General features: G+C 36.7%; 1 protein-coding gene across 6 annotated transcripts in view; it reads right to left on the reverse strand.

Moving 5' to 3' along the window:
• CLOCK (clock circadian regulator) overlaps positions 1-18,777 on the reverse strand; it is a 127,425-nt gene that overhangs the window by 66,906 nt on the left and 41,742 nt on the right. For all 6 annotated transcript variants that reach the window (XM_060654978.3, XM_060654984.3, XM_078446109.2 and 3 more), the window contains 3 exons: positions 6,829-6,918; positions 4,365-4,424; positions 416-564 (listed from right to left, as the gene is read on the reverse strand). In XM_060654978.3, coding sequence (XP_060510961.1) covers positions 416-564; positions 4,365-4,424; positions 6,829-6,875 — 256 coding nt within the window. In that variant the 5' untranslated portion in view covers positions 6,876-6,918. The remainder of the gene's footprint in view (positions 1-415; positions 565-4,364; positions 4,425-6,828; positions 6,919-18,777) is intronic.

Here is an 18,777-nt window from a genome sequence, read left to right on the forward strand (position 1 = left end):
AAAAATCAGCTATTTTTAAGCCCTTCCTGACATTTTTTTCCTGTGTTCTCACAACATGTTTACGGTTTGTGAACACTACTCACATTTTAAATATCTACAGGTGAGGAATAAATAAATTAGTTGTAAATTAGTTATTCACATGTTTGTCTTCCTCGGCTTAAATTTAATTGAGGGCCAGGACTGCTACTCTTCACCCCAAGAATCTAGCGTATAGTAGGCACTAAATAAATGTTTGTTGAATGAAATAAAGAACATACCAGGAAACCTTTAAAAAGGCAATTGATTTCTTTCTCTTAAGAAAAAGGTATGGAAGCATCCAATTTTAAGAATCACTGTCAAGATTCTACCACATTGTGCTTTAAGAGAGAGTCTGTTATAAAAAAAAAAAATCCATCTTATAAAGTTAAAATTTTACCTTTATGTTTTCGTAAAAAATCAATGCTCTTCTGCAGAACAGTAGATTTGTCCATCTTCCTAGCATTACCAGGAAGCATGGATCCCAGTTCTTTAATGAGAACATTAAATTGATCTCTACGTTTCTTTTCAGATTTGTTTCTAGATACTCTGATGAAAAAGAAAAGCAGTTTTCAAACAATCCATTTGATGACACACATAATTTAATACAATGCTCACTTCGGACACAACTACAAATCATGTATTCTGTCAATATAGTGGTAGTAAGTATTTATCCACAAGTTACCAACAATGTACAGTTAATTTGGCAGTAATTTTCTTCTCAGTTAATCACTAAAGAAACTTTACATATTAAGCATTTAGCATATATGTTCTTAGAAAAATGCCAAGAAGACAAACTTCATTCAAATCTCAGGTTTTATTTATTTAACTTATTTAATACAAATACCAAGTATTTGTATTTTCTTTAGTAAGTTATTATGAATATTACTGAGATGTATTTGTGAAAGTACATATAATGTGCATATAATTATTCAAAATTACTAAGTAGGAGAGTTATCCATCTCCTGTAAGTTTTAAATTACAAACAAATCTAAAAATGAAAATTTCTCTACCCTCAGGCTTATCCATATAGCCTTCCACTTTATTTCATTATCCCAGCCTCCACCACAGAGCTATAACCAAATGTCTGCATATCTCTCTCTCCATTAGGCTGTGTACTTCTTGATGACAAAGCCCCAATTTTTTCATCTAAGCACTTAAACGTAACAACTAACAAACAGTAAGCACTCAAAATATGCACGCCAAAAGAATAATTAGTACTATCTTATGTGAAGCAGCTAACCAGTAAATAAATACTAAGTGGCACCATGACCTTCAGACAACTAAATACAATTATTTATAGACCAATTAATCATTCTATGATTAATGATTAATGATTCTATGATTAAAGCAGACCTCTGTCTGCTTTGTGAAGTCAGATTTTTTTTTTTTACGTAAGCATCATGCCCAGTGCAGAGCTCAATGTGGGGCCTGAACTCACAACCCTGAGATCAAGACCTGAGCTGATATCAAGAGTCAGATGCCTAACCGACTGAGCCACCCAGGTGCCTCTGAAGTCAGATTTCTTAATTCTGTAGAGGGAAAAAATATAATGGCTCAAATCTCTTAAGAAACGTAGGATATTAAACTGACTCCATCAAACAGCGAGTGCTTGCTATAGTAACAGAGACTATGCTAATAAAGGCTAAGGATACTGGGAAAAGACAAGCTCTTTCAAGAAATTTATCTAATTCCTATGGAAATGCAGAGTACTGAACTTGTGTACTGAATGGAGTCACAGAGGCTGAGAAAAGGGTGTGGTAGTGGGGTAGATGTATGCATGGCATTACAGGTATAGGAAACTTGCCCAGGAATGAACTCCTGTCACAAGTAATTCAACCTGGCTAATATGGTCAATGGATGGGATTTCTGTGCCCAAGTATACTAGAGTTGTGGCGGTGGGTGAGGAATAAATAAATACTGGAAAAAATCATAAAGTTTTTATGTTACATAAAAGGATTTTAATTTAATCCTGAAAGCCAGGGGAAGGCACTGAAAGGTTTTAAAGCAAAGGAATGACGTGAACAGAACTGCTTGTTGACCATTCTGGCATCACAGTGATGAAAAGATCGAGGCTTGGTGAAACAAATTCATTTAGCAAATACTCGTGAAAATTTATTGTATGGCAAACAAGCCTGGACGTCAGATGACCATTTAGGAGGCAACCGCAACATACTAGCCTATAAACCATGGCAGTGGCAGTGTTAACAGAGCAGTGTGGGTTTGAGGGTTAAGAGGCAGATCTATCAATTCCAGGTAAATCAAATCTGGTTTGCAGTAGGGAAGCAAAAGGGAAATATAAGAGGATTCCCAAGTGACTGGTAATGCTATTTATTAATGTGAGATATAACATGTGATACTGGTTTTGGTGCACAGATGGTTTGCAGAATTTAAATATGATGAAATTGCCTGTTTCACATTTAAAAAGACATACACAAAAGACTTAGATATGCAGATCTAGTTATATTCCTCTAGAAAAGAGTAAGAAATAAGGATCTGAAAATTAGCATATATGAAGTATCTGAACACACGGATAGAGGTAAAAATAAAAGCCAATATTCATGGCATACTTCTGTGCCAGGCACTACTGTAAGCACTTATGAAATCTCATTAATCCCTAGGAGGAAGACTTTATTACTTACAACTTTTCATTTTACAGGTGACAACTGAGGCATAAAGAACATGCCCAGGGTCATACAGCTACCATGAAGTAGTAATTCAAAGCAGACATTTTGATTCCAGGGAAAGAAAATACACAGAAACCAAATATTGCCAACTCTACTGTTGAATCGTAACCACTAAAGCAAACTTCACTTCATTGTTACATTTAGGCTGGAAGTTCTCAGCCCTTGTAAGGACCTCACTGATAACAGGCCACAGAGGTTTCATTTTGGAGGTGGGTATAAAACTCCCTTTGTTCTTGGTTCAACACTAAGGTACTTTAACTCATCATAGTTTCAGTCAGAGTTCAGTGTGGTTCTGCTTAATTATGACAATATTGTGAGATTCTCTGTCTTCCTCCAGTGTCTTCCAGAGCCACAGTATTTCTGGTTCCCTAAAAACATGATCAAACCTTCAGAGTGTTCGAAAATAGGATACCCTTAGCTACCTTATCTATCTATAAACTTGGCCTTCAACACTGTCCAAGTCAATTCCTTAGAGTTCTGCTTCTTTTTTCAGGCAAGACTGATTATTCCTATCTTAACAGATTTTATCTCTACCCTAAGGTATTTTATAAAAACTTTCCTCCACCAGATTGAGGTTGAGGGATACGGGTTGTCCTATATATTTTTAGCTTCAAATCCAGGTCTTTTTATTTCCTGGAATACACTATATAGTTGTCTTCAAAATCTTCTTCTTAGATTTTAATCATTCGTTAGAATATTCTGCAATTCACCCAGTTATTGTGAATATTTTTCTTATCCCACTACCTTTTTTTTTTCCTTTTTGCTGAATACAGACATTTAGTAACTATTACTTATTACATGTTTATCTTTGTACCTGTGTATAATACTACAGCAACGTCCACCCTTGTCTAAGCACCCACATAGTTCAACACAGCTGGAAAAAAACACCCAGAAAGTGCTTACTGCCCACTCTCAGTGACTACAAACTGCTATAATGCTACCCGGAGCCTCCCTCTCCTAATACTATAATTGACTGTCAAGCCTCCTGTTTAAGGCAGCTCACATCAACACTACCATGGCTCTAGATCTCACTCCCTCACCTCCATGATTTACTTTCCCTTCTACTGGAGAATGAAGGCATGTGGAGGACACAGGAGCCTACCCTGAAAGAACTCCCAATCGCCAAAGCTGAAACAATTTGAGCAACAAAATAAAACAGCACTAGAGTATAACTTAAACTATAAAATAAATATACATGAGTTCATACAGACATAAATGAATGGGAAGGACACAATTTTTTTACAGAAGTATTTCAAATATATGTAGATATCCCCTTCTATGGGAGGTGGAGCTTAATTCCCCCCATCACTACTTTGAAGGTAGGCTACACTTAATAACTTGCTACCAAACAATAGAACAAGTTCAGGGGAAAACAGTAACTACAAATGTGAATCCAGGCAAATCCTACCTTAGCCAAGTGATGAAGGTTAACATCCTTAGTGATGTCTTATGGATATTACACACTCCAAATATGATGTGATGAGAGGAGCACTTTTACAGGATAACCTTATTAATTTATAAACTGCATACTGATATTCTAAGCTTTTCCACCTTGCTAATATATCTAAGTTCTTAAGACAGACAGCTTTTGGAAATCACTATTTACTTTTATATTTACTTATTATTCATTTAATTACTATTTTGCATCTTAAGATGAACTACCTTTTTGCTTTGTCCTTGTCATCTTCTTCCACCAACCCATCAAATATACTACCATCTTCTCTAAAAGAAAAAAGAAAGTCGACAGAGAAAATAAGAGCAGACTCATTAAGCAACAGCAATACCAAAATGACATGTGAATCAAATCAGTTACATCCTAGGATTTTTCTAAAATTAAAGGATAGTACAAATTCAAATTCAACTAACTGCTAACCTGTTTCCGAATAAATATTAGAAAACTAAAGTTTATCCATGTTTACCTAAATTTTTAAAAAATTTACCACAAATGTGAATTTTAAAACTACTTACTTAGCTTACTGTAAATATGACATGCAAAAATCAGAATTTAATTTAACCAGAGGTTAATACCTTGTTTCAGACTGTTAGTAATCAGCGAAAACTATAGACAGTCAGTGTATCTGCCATCATATAAAAATTACTTCATTTGAAATTATCTTTAACAGCATAGTTTAAAAAAATTATTTTGAGACATCATATTAATAAAACCACAAACTGCTCATGAGCATCACAACATCTAGCATTTAACTTACATTAATACATTTCATTCATTATTGATTCATTTGACAAATATTTATTAGTACTCATGTGCCAGGATCTATTCTGAACATGAATACAGAGCAGTTAATCAGACACAGAAGTCCCTGCTCTCATATGGCTTATTTTCTAGTAGACCAAAACAAATCAACAAGGGAATATTGACAAGTTTTCTTTTTTTTAAGGGGAGACTTTAGTTACTGCAGTGTTACTTTAGTCTCAGTGGTAAGGGAAGGACTTGGTGAGGTGGGGAGATCTAAGCTGAGAGCTAAGTGACAAGAAGAGGTTGGTTATGGGAAGATCTAGGGGAACAACATTTTAACAAATGAAATCAAGAGCCCTGGTGGCTAACCCCTTAATCTAAGTAGCAATATTAAATAATTTCAGGTGACTCAGGAGTTTTACATGAATTCACTATTCACTACTTTAATCACACCTTTCTAAGGCCTATAAAGGCACACAGAACGTCTGCTGGACCCATTGTTGAGAATATCTGCCAATTTTGTATCACAGAGGTCCATATCTGGACTTTCCAGGTTCCATGTGTGCACTGCAACTTAGGAAAACTTCTGTATGTATATGCATTTTATTGAGGAGAGAGTCCATAATTTTAATGATATTCACAGAAATAATGAACTCTTATTAAAAACTGCTGTTATGTCTGAACACAGATGCTATCTCTAGATGTTGCATCATCTAGAATGGGAATTGGCAATCACTGAGAAGCATAATACCACAATCATATTTAATCTCTCAGGAGCAGTGAAGGAACATCCTTTCTGAGGAGACAACTATACATAGAGCCCACCTGAAAATATGGCATAGCCCAAAACTAGGGCAGTGCTGCAGGCAGGCCTCTCTAAGGAAACTCCTTGCCCCTTAGGTCTTAAGTTCTGGTAGAGTATTTATCTTCACTGTTTATCTCACAGGAAAGGGAGACAGGCTGGCCCCACACGTCAAGTCACTTCTGTATACAACTCTAGCTACAAAACTTTTAAAGAATCCCCTATGGAAGAATCACACAGTACACTATAATAAAAATACAGGAACTTTAGTGTCAGGCCAACATAGGTCATAATTCCAGCTCATCACTTAACTATGTGACCTTAAACAAGTTATTCAACCTCTCTGACCTATGGTTGCCTCAGCTGTAAAATCTCAAGGAATTATTGTGAGGTTAAATGAAGCAACATATGAAAAGTACTCTACACATTACCTATCAAAGAGTAAGAGCTTAAAATATGTTACTGTATGTCATCAAATTAAGAACACCATTGACTTTTATAAAGACTTGTCAGTATTTCATATGCCACTAAGAAAGAAAAAAAATGCTACCAATTAAACTATGATAAGGCAATTGTAAGATGAATCTCAGTGTCAGTGTTAAAATGTAAAAAAAAAAAAAAAAAAAAAAAAAAAAGTCTTAAAATCAAAGAAGCAGGTTTATCCTTTTCCCAAGAATATGATTCAAAGATTGTAATTTCAACTAATAAAATCCTAATTATAGCTACCACTTATCAATCTCAAACACTAGAATGCTTAAAGACATGGAGTTAGCCCCAACAGATAGATACGGAGAAAAAGGACAACACATGAGGAGAAAAAAGATTCCATAAGGTGCCAGGGAAACGTGCCAACTATCACAATTTCTCTCGGAGCAGCTCTGACCAAATCAAACTCAAAATTATAGTTCAAGATCTGTTTAGGACACAAGCCATACACTGGACTCTGGCTATAGATAACATTAACATATCTTACTATTACACTATGTTTACTCAATATAGAAACTGAATGTAATAGGAATTATGTTTAAGCATGAAACTCCGTATCAGTTTGATAGAGATCATTACTCTAATAATAAATTTTAAAATACCTTTATAGGATTCAAAATAAAGAGTCTCTAAAAACATACCTGTCGACAATCGAGCTCATTTTACTACAGCTTACGGTAAACAACATAACATATTACGTTTTCGTCTTGTGGTAGACATTTGTACTTCTCCTTGGGTGGAAAGAAAAATACATAGTCATTAGTTTTCAAAAAAAAAATTAGTCTACAAACAGTAATGTTGAGAAACACTTTATGTTATCATAGAGAATTCAAATGTTTTGGCTTGTACCAAAGGCTGAAATATTTTCAAGCAAATACCTTTAGCTGGGGCATATTTAAGGCTTTTTCCCTTCTAAAAAAGGAATACAGGGGAAAAAAATTGAGGTTCATAATTAATTTTATATTATAAAATAATAAAGGCTACTCTTAACATTTAGTATATATATTAGACTATGAAACTGTAAATAGGCTATAATTCAAAAAGATATATGTACCCCTATATTCATGCAGCAGTTATTTACAATAGCCAAGATATGGAAACAACCTAGGTGCCCATTGATAGATGAATGGATAAAGAAGATATGAGATGTGTGTGTCACACACACAAACACACACAGACACACACACACAGTGTGGAATACTACTCAGCTATAAAAATAAAATCTTGCCAATCCATTCAACATGGATGAACCTCGAGGGTATCATACCAGGTGAAAGTCAGACACAGAAAGACAAATTCCATATGATTTCACCTATATATGAAATCTAAAACACAAAAAACAGAAACACTCATGAATACAAACAATGAACTGGTGGTTGCCGGGGATAAGAGGGAGGATGACTGAAACAGGTGAAAGGAAGTAAGGCCAACAAACTGCCAGTTACAAAATAAGTCATGTGAATAAAAAGTACAGCATAGGGAACATAGTCATTAATATTGTAGTAACATTGTATGTCGACAGATGGTAACTACCCTTATCATGGTGAGCACTGTGGAATGTACAGAATTACTGAATCACTGTTTATACCTGAAACTAATATAACATTCTATGTCAACTATTCTTCAATTTAAAAATAATACCTAATCAACAAACATTTGTTGAAAGCCTATTTTCTATTAAATAGTATGCTAAGCTTTAGGGATAGAAGGATAAAAGTCAGTCCTTATAGGCAAAAATCTGGAACTGAATAGGGAGACAGATACCCAGATAATAGTAAGAAGGATAACGAAGGTATGTAGGAAGGAGTCCGGAAATATTCTTGATGACAATGAGTTTGTCAGATAGTCTAAATTGCTATTACTAAAAATATGGCCCAGGCCAGGCAAAGGCCCTTTATTGGCAGGGCGGAGTGGTGCTACCCCAGAACTGGGTCCCACAGTGTGGGATCCTTTAAGACATCAGGTTTTGAATCTCAGCCGATCACCTAGGAGACGAGGGAGACCATAGAGCAGGACAAGCCAGCTGCCCGCACTACTCTGTAAGGGCTGCCTGAACAGCGAGGTTTGAGACACCCGGTCCAGGGAGGACAGATTGGGGTACTGCCATTTTTCTCCTCATCACCAACACAGTGGGGCTTCAGGGCCCCCAGTGAAGGCAGGACCTGCTTACACCAAACCCCGCCCCTCCGTGCCTAGCAACTGCTTATCTACTGGAGTGGGACTGACACTGAGGGAACCAGATGGCCTCTCCTCCAGACAGCACAGCCACTGATCTCAAACACCAACCGACAACTGTCCTGCAGTTATGTATGTTAGTCTGGTTTTTTGTTTAATTTTTTATTACTATTATTTTTTTTCTCTTTTCTTTTTTCTACCCTCTTTTTTTTTTCCCCTTTGGAATCAGATTCGTAGTCTCTGATTTGACTTTTGGTCATTTCTTGTTATGTATTTTTTTTTTCTCTCCTTTGTCAGTCTGTTTAATCAGGCATTTTTATTCTTTTTACATCTTTTCTATACCTCCTTCATTTTCCTTTCTCTCTCTCTGGATTAAGCCTTGTAGTTTCTCTGATTCTCTGCTTGGTCTTTTTTTCCACCCCTCTCATTTTTCTCTTTGTATGGGACCAAGTCCCCTGCACTTTCCTTTTTTTTTTTTTTTTAATTTCTAAACAAATCTAAGCACACCTGGTGAAAGGTCTAAACAATCGACCACCATGAGTAAGGAGGAGCTTTGGAGAAGAATGACCACTGTGACAGAGCAGCCAAATATGCAACAGCCGAGTGCAAGCAACACACTCCAAAAACGCTTCCTGAAGTGCAAGGCCCTGGACAGTGTATAACCCCCTTTTCTTTAATTTTTTTTAATGGTTATTTATTTTGAAAGAGAGAGAGTACACGCGAACAGGGAAGGGGCAGAGAGAGGGGGAGACAGGTTCTCCAAAGCAGGCTCCAGGCTCTGAGTTGTCATCACAGAGCTGATGCGGGGCTTGAATGCATGAACCATGAAATCACAGACATTTAACTGACTGAGCCACCCAGGCACCTCTGACCCCTTTATAATATAGTAGTTCTCACAGGTGCAGGACACATAACAAGCTATTAAAACACATAAAAGACAGAAACCTAGCCAAAATGACGAAATGGAAGAATTCTCCTCAAAAATTCCAGGAAGAAATGACAGCCAGAGAATGGCTCAAAACAGATAGAAACAATATATGTGAACAAGAATTTAGAATAAAAGTCATAAGACTAATAGCCAGGCTTGAAAAAACCATAGAAGACAGGGGAGAATCGAGGCAGAGATCAAAGACCTAAGAAATAGTTCCGATGAATTAAGAAACACTATATGTGAGATGCAAAATAAACTAGATACAATGACAGCGAGGATGGAAGAAGCAGAAGAGAAAATAGGTAAGACAGAAGATAAAATTATGGAAAATAATGAAACTGAAAAAAAGAGGGAAAGGAAATTACTACACCACGAGGGGAGATTTAGAGACCTAAGTGATTTAATGAAACCTAATAATATCTGTATCATAGAAGTTCCAGAAGAAGAAAACAGAAAGGGGCAGAAGGTTTATTTGAACAAATTATACCTGAGAACATCCCTAATCTGGGGAAGGAAACAGATATCCAAATCCAGGAGGCACAGAGAACTCCCTTCAAAATCAACAAAACAGGTCAACACCATGACATATCATAGTGAAACTGGCAAAATGGAAAGATAAAGAGAGAATTATGAAAACAGATGAGACAAACAAGCCTTAACCTACAAGGGTAGACACATAAAGGTAGTTAGCAGACCTGACCACTGAAATTTGGGAGGCCAGAAGAGAGTGGCAGGAAATATTCAATGTGCTGAATAGGAAAAATATGCAGCCAAGAATCTTTTAACGGCAAGGCTGTCATTCAGAATAGAAGGAGAGATAAAGGCCATCCCAGACAAACAAAAACTAAAGGAGTTCATGACCACTAGTGGAAAGCAGCAAAAGGACCAGAGATATCACCACAAGCACAAAACCTACAGATAACACAATGACACTAAATCCATACGTTTCAATAATCACTCTGAATGTAAATGAACTAAATGCCCCAATCAAAAGACCTAGGGTATCAGAATGAATAAAAAAACAAGATCCATCTGTATGCTGACTACAAAAGACTCATTTTAGACATGAGGACACCTGCAGATTGAAAGTGAGGGGATGGAGAACCAACTATCATGCTACTGGAGGGCAAAAGAAAGCTAGAGTAGCCATACTTGTATCAGACAAATTGGATTTTAAAACAAAGTCTGTAACAAGAGATGAAGAAGGGCAGTGTATCATAATTAAGGGGTCTATCCATCAAGAAGAGCTAGCGATTGTAAATGCTCATGCCCACAAGAAGGAAGAACACAAATACATAAATCAGTTATTCACAAACATAAATAAATGTATAGATAATAACTGTGATTATGGGGGGGCATTAATACTCCTCTTATAGCAATGGACAGATCATCTAGGCAGAAAATCAATAAGGAAATAACAGCTCTTAATGACACATTGGACCAGATGGACTTAACAGATATATTCAGAACTTTTCATCCAAAAGCAGAATACTCATTCTTGAGTGCACTTGGAACATTCTCCAAAACAGATCACATACTGGGCCACAAAACAGCCCTCTATAAATATAAAAGGTTGAGATCATTCCATCCATATTTTCAGATCACAACACTATGAAACTTGAAATCACAAGAAAAAATTTGGAAAGTTCCCAAATACGTGGAGGTTAAAGAACATCCTACTAAAGAATGAATGGGTCAACCAGGCAATTAAAGAAGAAATTTAAAAATACACGGAAGCAAATGAAAATGAAAACACAAGAGTCCAAACACTTTGGGACACAGCAAAGGCAGTCCTAAGAGGAAAGTACACTGCAATTTAAGCCTATCTCAAGAAGCAAAAGTCCCAAATACATAACCTAACCTCACACCTGGAGGAACTTGGCAGCACCACAGAAAGCACAAACCCAGCAGAAGATGACAAATAATAAAGAGTAGAGCAGAAATGAACAACATAAAATCCAAAAAAAAAAAAAAAACACCAGTAGAACAGATCAATGAATCTAAGAGCTGGTTTTCTGAAAGAATAAACAAAACTGACAAACCCCTAGCCAGATTTCCCAAAAAGAAAAGAGAGAGGACCCAAATAGATAAAATCACGATTGAAAGAGGAGAGATCACAACCAACACCATATTATTAGAGAATTATTAGAGAACCAACACCAACAATTATTAGAGAATACTATGAAAAATTAGATGCCAACAAACTGGACAATCTGGGAGAAATGGATAAATTCCTAGACACTCACTCACATAGTACCAAAACTCAAGTAAAAAGAAATGAAAAAATCTGAACAGACCTATAACTAGAAGAAATTGATTCAGTTATCAAAAATCTCCCAACAAATAAGAGTCCTGGGCCAGTTGGCTAGGGGAATTCCACCATTTAAAGCAGAGTTAGGGGCGCCTGGGTGGCGCAGTTGGTTAAGAGTCCGACTTCAGCCAGGTCACGATCTCGCGGTCCGTGAGTTCGAGCCCCGCGTCAGGCTCTGGGCTGATGGCTCGGAGCCTGGAGCCTGTTTCCGATTCTGTGTCTCCCTCTCTCTCTGCCCCTCCCCCATTCATGCTCTGTCTCTCTCTGTCCCAAAAATAAATTAAAAACATTGAAAAAAAAAAAATTAAAAAAAAAAAAAAATAAAAAAATAAAGCAGAGTTAAAGCAGAGTTAATTCCTATTCTTTTCAAGCTGTTGCAAAAACAAAATGAAAGCTTCCAGACTCATTCTATAAAGCCAGCATTACCTTGATTGCCAAACCAGACAAAGACCCCACTGAAAAGGAGAATAAAGGCCAATATCCCTGATGAACATGGATGCAAAAATCCTCAACAAGATACTAGCAAATCGAATTCAACAGTATATTAAAAGAATTATTCACCATGATCAAGTAGGATTCATTCCTGGGCTGCAGGGCTGGTTCAATACTCGCAAATCAATCAACATGATACATCACATTAATAGAAGAAAGGATAAGAACCATATGATCCTGTCAATAGATGCAGAGAAAGCATTTGACAAAATACAGCTTCCTTTCTTAATAAAAACCCTCAAGAAAGTCAGGTTAGAAGGAACATACCTTAACATCAGAAAAGCCATATATGAAAGGCCCACAGCTAATATCATCCTCAATGGGGAAAAACTGACAGCTTTCCCCCTGAGATCAGGAACACGACAGGGATGTCCACTCTCACTACTCTTGTTTAACATACTTAGAAGTCGCAGCCTCAGCAATCAGACAACAAAACAAAATAAAAGCCATGCAAATTGGCAAAGTAGAAGTCAAACTTTCACTCTTCGCAGATGACAAGATACTCTACATGGAAAACCTGAAAGACTTCACCAAAAAGTTGCTAAAGCTGATACATGAATTCAGCAAAGTCACAAGATATAAAATCAATGTACAGAAATCGGCTGCATTTCTACAACCAATAACGAAGCAACAGAAAGAGATATCAAGAAATTGATCCCATTTACAACTATACCAACAACCATAAAATACCTAGGAAGAAACCGAACCAAAGATGTGAAAAATCTGTATGCTAAACACTCTAGAAAACTTATGAAAGAAATTGAAGAAGATATAAAGAAATGGAAAAACATTCCGTGCTCATGGGTTGGAAAAATAAATATTGTTAAAATGTCAATACTACCCAAAGCAATCTACAGATTCAATGCAATGCCAATCAAAATAGCACCAGCATTTTTCACAGAGCTAGAACAATCCTAAAATTTGTATAGAACCACAAAAGACCCTGAATAGCCAAAGTAATGTTGAAAAAGGAAACCAAAGTCGGAGGTATCACAACCCCAGACTTTAGCCTCTACTACAAAACTGTAATCATCAAGACAGTATGGTACTGGCACAAAAACAGATACATAGACCAATGGAATAGAAGAGAGAACCCAAACATGGACCCACACATATATGGCCAACTAATCTTTGACAAAGCAGGAAAGAGTATCCAATGGAAAAAAGGCAGTCTCTTTAGCAAATGGTGCTGGGAGAACTGGACAGCAACATGTAGAATGAAACTACACGACTTTCTTAAACTATACACAAAAATGAATTCAAAATGGATGAAAGACCCGAATGTGAGGCAGAAAACCATCAAAATCCTACAGGAAATAACAGGCAGTAACCACTTTGACCTCGGCTGCAGCAACTTCTCACTTGACATGTCTCCAACATCAAGGGAAATAAAAGCAAAAATGAACTACTGAGACCTCATCAAGATAAAAAGCTTCTGCACAGCAAAAGAAACAATCAACAAAACTAAAAGGCAACCAACAGGATGGGAGAAGATATTTGCAAATGGCATACAAGATAAAGGGTTAGTATCCAAAATCTATAAGGAACTCAATACCCGAAAAACAAATAATCCAGTGAAGAAATGGGCAGAACACATGAAGAGACACAAAGACATCCAGATGGCAAACAGACACATGAAAAAAGATGCTCACCATTGCTCATCATCAGGGAAATACAAAGCAAAACCACAATGAGATACCACCTCACACCGGTCAGAGTGGCTAAAATCAACAACTCAGAAAACTACAGATGCTGGCGAGTATGTGGAGAAAAGGGAAACCTCTTGCACTGTTGGTGGGAATGCAAACTGGTGCTCTGGAAAACAGTGTGGAGGTTCCTCAAAAAGTTAAAAATAGAATTACTCTATGATCCAGCAATAGCACTACTAGGAATTTATCCGAAGAATACAGGAGTGCTGATTCATAGAGGCACATGTGCCCCAATGTTTATAGCAGTGCTATCAACAATAGCCAAATTATGGAAAGAGCCTAAATGTCCATCAACTGATGAATGGATAAAGATGTAGTTTACATATACAATGGAATACTACTTGGTGATGAAAAAGAATGAAATCTTGCCATTTTCAACAACATGGATGGAACTGGAGGGTATTATATGCTAAGAGAAAGACAGATATCATATATTTTCACTCATATGTGGAATTTGAGAAACTTAACAGATGACCATGGGGGAAGGAAGGAAATATAAGATACAAACAGAGAAGGAGGCAAACCATTAAGAGACTATTAAACACAGACAACAAACTGAGAGTTGATGAGGGGTAGGGGGTTGGGGAGGTGAAAAAATGGGTGATGGCACTGAGGAAGGCACTTCTTGGAATGAGCACTGGGGGTTGTATGTAAGGGATGAATCACAGGAATCTATTCCTGAAGCCGACTACACAGTATGTTAGCTAACTTGACAATTTAAAACAAAATACATATATACGTATACACACACACACACACACACACACACACGTATCTCAGATGATGCCAATGCTGGTGCAGACCACCAGCACTGGCATCATCTGAGGCCTTGTTAAAAACCCCAGTCCTACTGAACCAGAATCTACATTTAACAAGGTCCCCATGTGATCTGTATGACCATTTGAATGTGAGAAATAACAGACCAGAGCAAAAGAAGAGGTAGTATGTGAAAGGATTCTAAGCTACAAGAATAGCAACTTGCAAAGGCACAGGCCTTGAGGGAGCATCATATTTGAGAAACTTAGGAGGTTTAGCATTTTCTTTAAAAAAAAAATTTTTTTTAAGTTTGTTTATTTTTGAGACAGAGAGAAAGCACAAGTTGGGGAGGGGCAGAGAGAGAGGGGAAGAGAGAAAATCCCAAGCAGGCTCTGTGCTATCAGCACAGAACCTGACACGGGGCTTAAACTCATGAACAGTGAGCTCCTGACCTGAGCCGCAATCAAGAGTCAGACACTTAACTGACTGAGCCACCCAGGTGCCCCTCGTTTAATTTTTTTTTTAATGTTTAATGTTTATTTTTATTTTTGAGAGAGACAGAGAGAGAGAAAGAACAGGGGAGGGTCAGAGAGAGAGAGGGAGACATAGAATCCAAAGCAGGCTCCAGGCTCTAAGCTGTCAGCACAGAGCCCAATATAGAGTTCAAACTCACAAACCATGAGATCGTGACCTGAGCCAAAGTCAGACACTCAACCGACTAAGCAAGCCACCCAGGTGTTGCATTTTAGCATTTTATTTAGAAAAAATTTGGTCATGTTACAACTTAAAGTTTTAATTACTAGAGCATAAAATGAGAGTAAGAGTGAGTAGAAGGGTGAAGGCAAGTGAAGTGGAAAAAAGCCTTATTATAAAGGGTCTCTTACCCACATTGAAGGAATTAAGGTTCACTACTTTAAAATGAAATTGTTAGCCTAAAGTTTGTCACCCTATATTCTATAGGTTTTCTGAAGTGTAAGGCAGAATTTATTTACACAAAATACGTACATCCTATTGTCATGAGTTAAATATTTATTAATGCTAATAAATCCCCAGTTTTGAGACATGAAAAATTATACTTTAAGTATTATACATCTTATCTAAAATTGAGAAAATAGTGCAAATGAATGTGTAACACTAAGTGAAAAGAGATTAAAGATGCTCTAAGAACATGGGATTCTAAAATATTCTATCACTGTTTTCAAATGTATAGTCATGAAAGAGCAAGTGAATAATCCTTGATAAATGATGTTGTGCCTCTGTGGTTATGGCTATAGAAATGAGACGATGAAGGGCTAAGAATTCTTAAAAGAAAATGAATAGGGAGTCAGAAGTAAAAGTAAAAGGAACTAGCACTAGATAAAATACCAGTTTTAAGTGTCTGGGTGAACATCAGGAGATGAAACGTGGAATTACCGAATTCTGGAGTTAGAAAAGACTTCAAAGATGACCTAACTACAACCCTCTGGTCTAAGAGACATACCTATCATGGTAATAACAGAGATCAGTTCTATGACTGGAACAAAAAGAACAGTGGAAAGGTAACAGTCATGTTGGGTGAATTAAAAAAGAACAATTTTAAAGTTAAAAGGCCAGATCTGATCCTTTTTTATATGGAACCAAGACTATGCTTCTTTAATTAGCAAAAGGTAGAAAATAGGGAAAATTAGAAAAAAAAAAAAAAAGACCCCAAGAATTAGGGCTCAGACTATAGGAAGGGTCAACTTGATTGAACCCAAAATGGTTTAGAAGATACAAGCTGATGCTTTATTAGGCTATTTTACTAATGTTGGTAACCGTATTCTTCCAAACATTTATTGTGCTAAGTGAACAAATTAAGACTATATCTTTAACAGTCTAGTCCAAGATCTTTTGTCTACTTTTCTAGCCAAGTGACATACTATATTTAAGGAAAAGGTAAGGAAGAAGTGAAATAGGTGGAACGAAGTACTCTAGAGCCAACTGCGTAAAAATTCCCTCTAACTTCTTTAAATAAAGTGTCAAATTAATTCAAAACAAAGTAATGGTGGAACAGCCAAAAGGTCCTATCTGGGGACTACCCTAGGCCTCACATTTTCAGTACAAAAAAAACCATCCAGAGTCACACCTGCACATGCTATGGATTCTAAATGATTCATGCTATGGATCCTAAAATGATTCTGTTTTAGGAGATATGCTGTGTCCCTACACACAGCAAGGAATTTCAAGTGCATAATCTAATACAGATCAAATTTTATTATTAAAAGTCTTCTTTCTTAAATATTGACATTCCTAGGCCAGCATAGTATGCAATAATGTGTCTTTGAAAGGATCAGTTACAGTTTCTGGGATTCAAAGTTCACAAATTAAATTACCAAGATCAAGTTACATGTAGGAATCAAATGCTCCTTTACATAAGCAACTTGAGCTCAACGTCATTCAGCGATAGGACTTCCCAGCTCTCCAGTGTTATTATTACTTTATGATGACAGAGGGCAAGGATGGCATAAGTCTTTTATAAATATCAGTTTAAAAACAAGCTTTACAAATATTTATGAAATGGGGAGACATTAAGAACTAAGAAATTTTATAAAACATTCAAAGTCTGCCAAATACAGAAGCAGATATGTTTTTAATTCAGCATGCAACATTAAATATAATTAACAGAAAATCTCAGAGCCTGGAAATCTTTGGAAAAGAACCCTTATACATGAAACAACACATTCTGTATTAAAAATAAACTGTGCAGTATCTAATGACATGATTCTAGTCCTCTGAATCGCAGTTGCTGTCACCCTCAAGGCTTTCCATTCCTACATCACGAATTTCTCCCTTAAAAAATGGATTTTTCTGATCAACATCTTAGTATTTTACCCTAAAAACAAAACAAAAGCAACCCCTGACCCACCAACCCCTTCAGGTACTGCCCTCCTTTTCTGCTCCCTTTCACAGGAAAACTGCATGGCAGGGTACATTTGCTGTTTGAACATCTTTAATTCCCTTCTCTCCCTTACTTTAAAATGTAGTGTTTATTTTCACCAGTTTATTTTCACCATGTTCAAAGTCTAAAGTGCCCACCTAGTTTTACAAGACTTACTAAAAAATTGGAAGTCCTCTGTTCTCTGATCCCCCAATTCCCACTTCCCACCACTTTCACCCCTTGAACTGTCTCTGCAGGCGGTTAACTCTCTGATATCCTTTATTTTGCTACTTCTTGATTCCTTCTGTTTTAGGTAGTTTGTCTATACGCTCCCAACTTATTCAAGCTGTCCCAATGTAATTATTAAAAGTGTCTCCTTTTGCTCTCAAGAGAGTCTTTATTAGGCATCATCTACTGAATTCCACTAAGAAAAATTTAATTCTTTTTGACTCCCCATCCTTACCTCATTTACATGCACACTTGCCCAAATTCCCAATATCATACTTTTGGCTAGGTGGTTATATTCAGAGTTAACATTATTATGACTCTGTAAATGCAATTCACAACTGAGCCATACAGCATACTACAATTACTTCCCCTTTCTAAATAATTTTCCCTGGAGTTAATAATTGTTTTATTGTTGACTTACTTTCCTATATACCTATCACCAATTCAGCCCCAAACTCTTTCCTGTCTAAATCTCCTAACATCTTCAAACACATTACACATTCTACCAACATAATCTCAAAGCTATTTACCTTGGTGCCCTTTGACCTATTCCTGTTGGGACTAGATGCTCTCTACAACCAGCAATCATCTTGGGGTCATTATACATAATCTTCCTGGTGATTTTCTGGGTCTCTACTAAAGGTGCATTTTCTGTTTCTTATATCCTATGCTTTCATCTTTTTTAGTTTACTTATTTTGTTGAGTACCTCCAAATGTAACACCCCAAGAAAGGGGTCATGGCAGATAAGCAGTTTAGAAATCACAAGTCTGAAACTGTCATCAATCATAGTTAATCAATAGTTTAGCTACATACTGAATACTGGGTTGGAAATAAGTTTTCCCTGAGACTTACAAGAAGGCTCCATTGTCTTCTAGTTTCCAGAGTATTCTCAAGAAGCCCAAAGCCATTCTGATTATTGATCTTTACATGTGACCTACTTCTCTTACTCTGGAAACTCCTCTATGTTTTACATTTTAACAGCGATATGTCCTATTTTGGACTTATTTCCACATCCATAGTGGTCACAGTATAGGATCTTTCTACTTAGAAACTTATGTCCTCTAATTCTGGACAGTTTTGTTCAATCATTC

This window comes from Panthera onca, chromosome B1 (genome assembly GCF_046562875.1).
Source record: "Panthera onca isolate mPanOnc1 chromosome B1, mPanOnc1 haplotype 2, whole genome shotgun sequence".
Taxonomy (NCBI): domain Eukaryota; kingdom Metazoa; phylum Chordata; class Mammalia; order Carnivora; family Felidae; genus Panthera; species Panthera onca.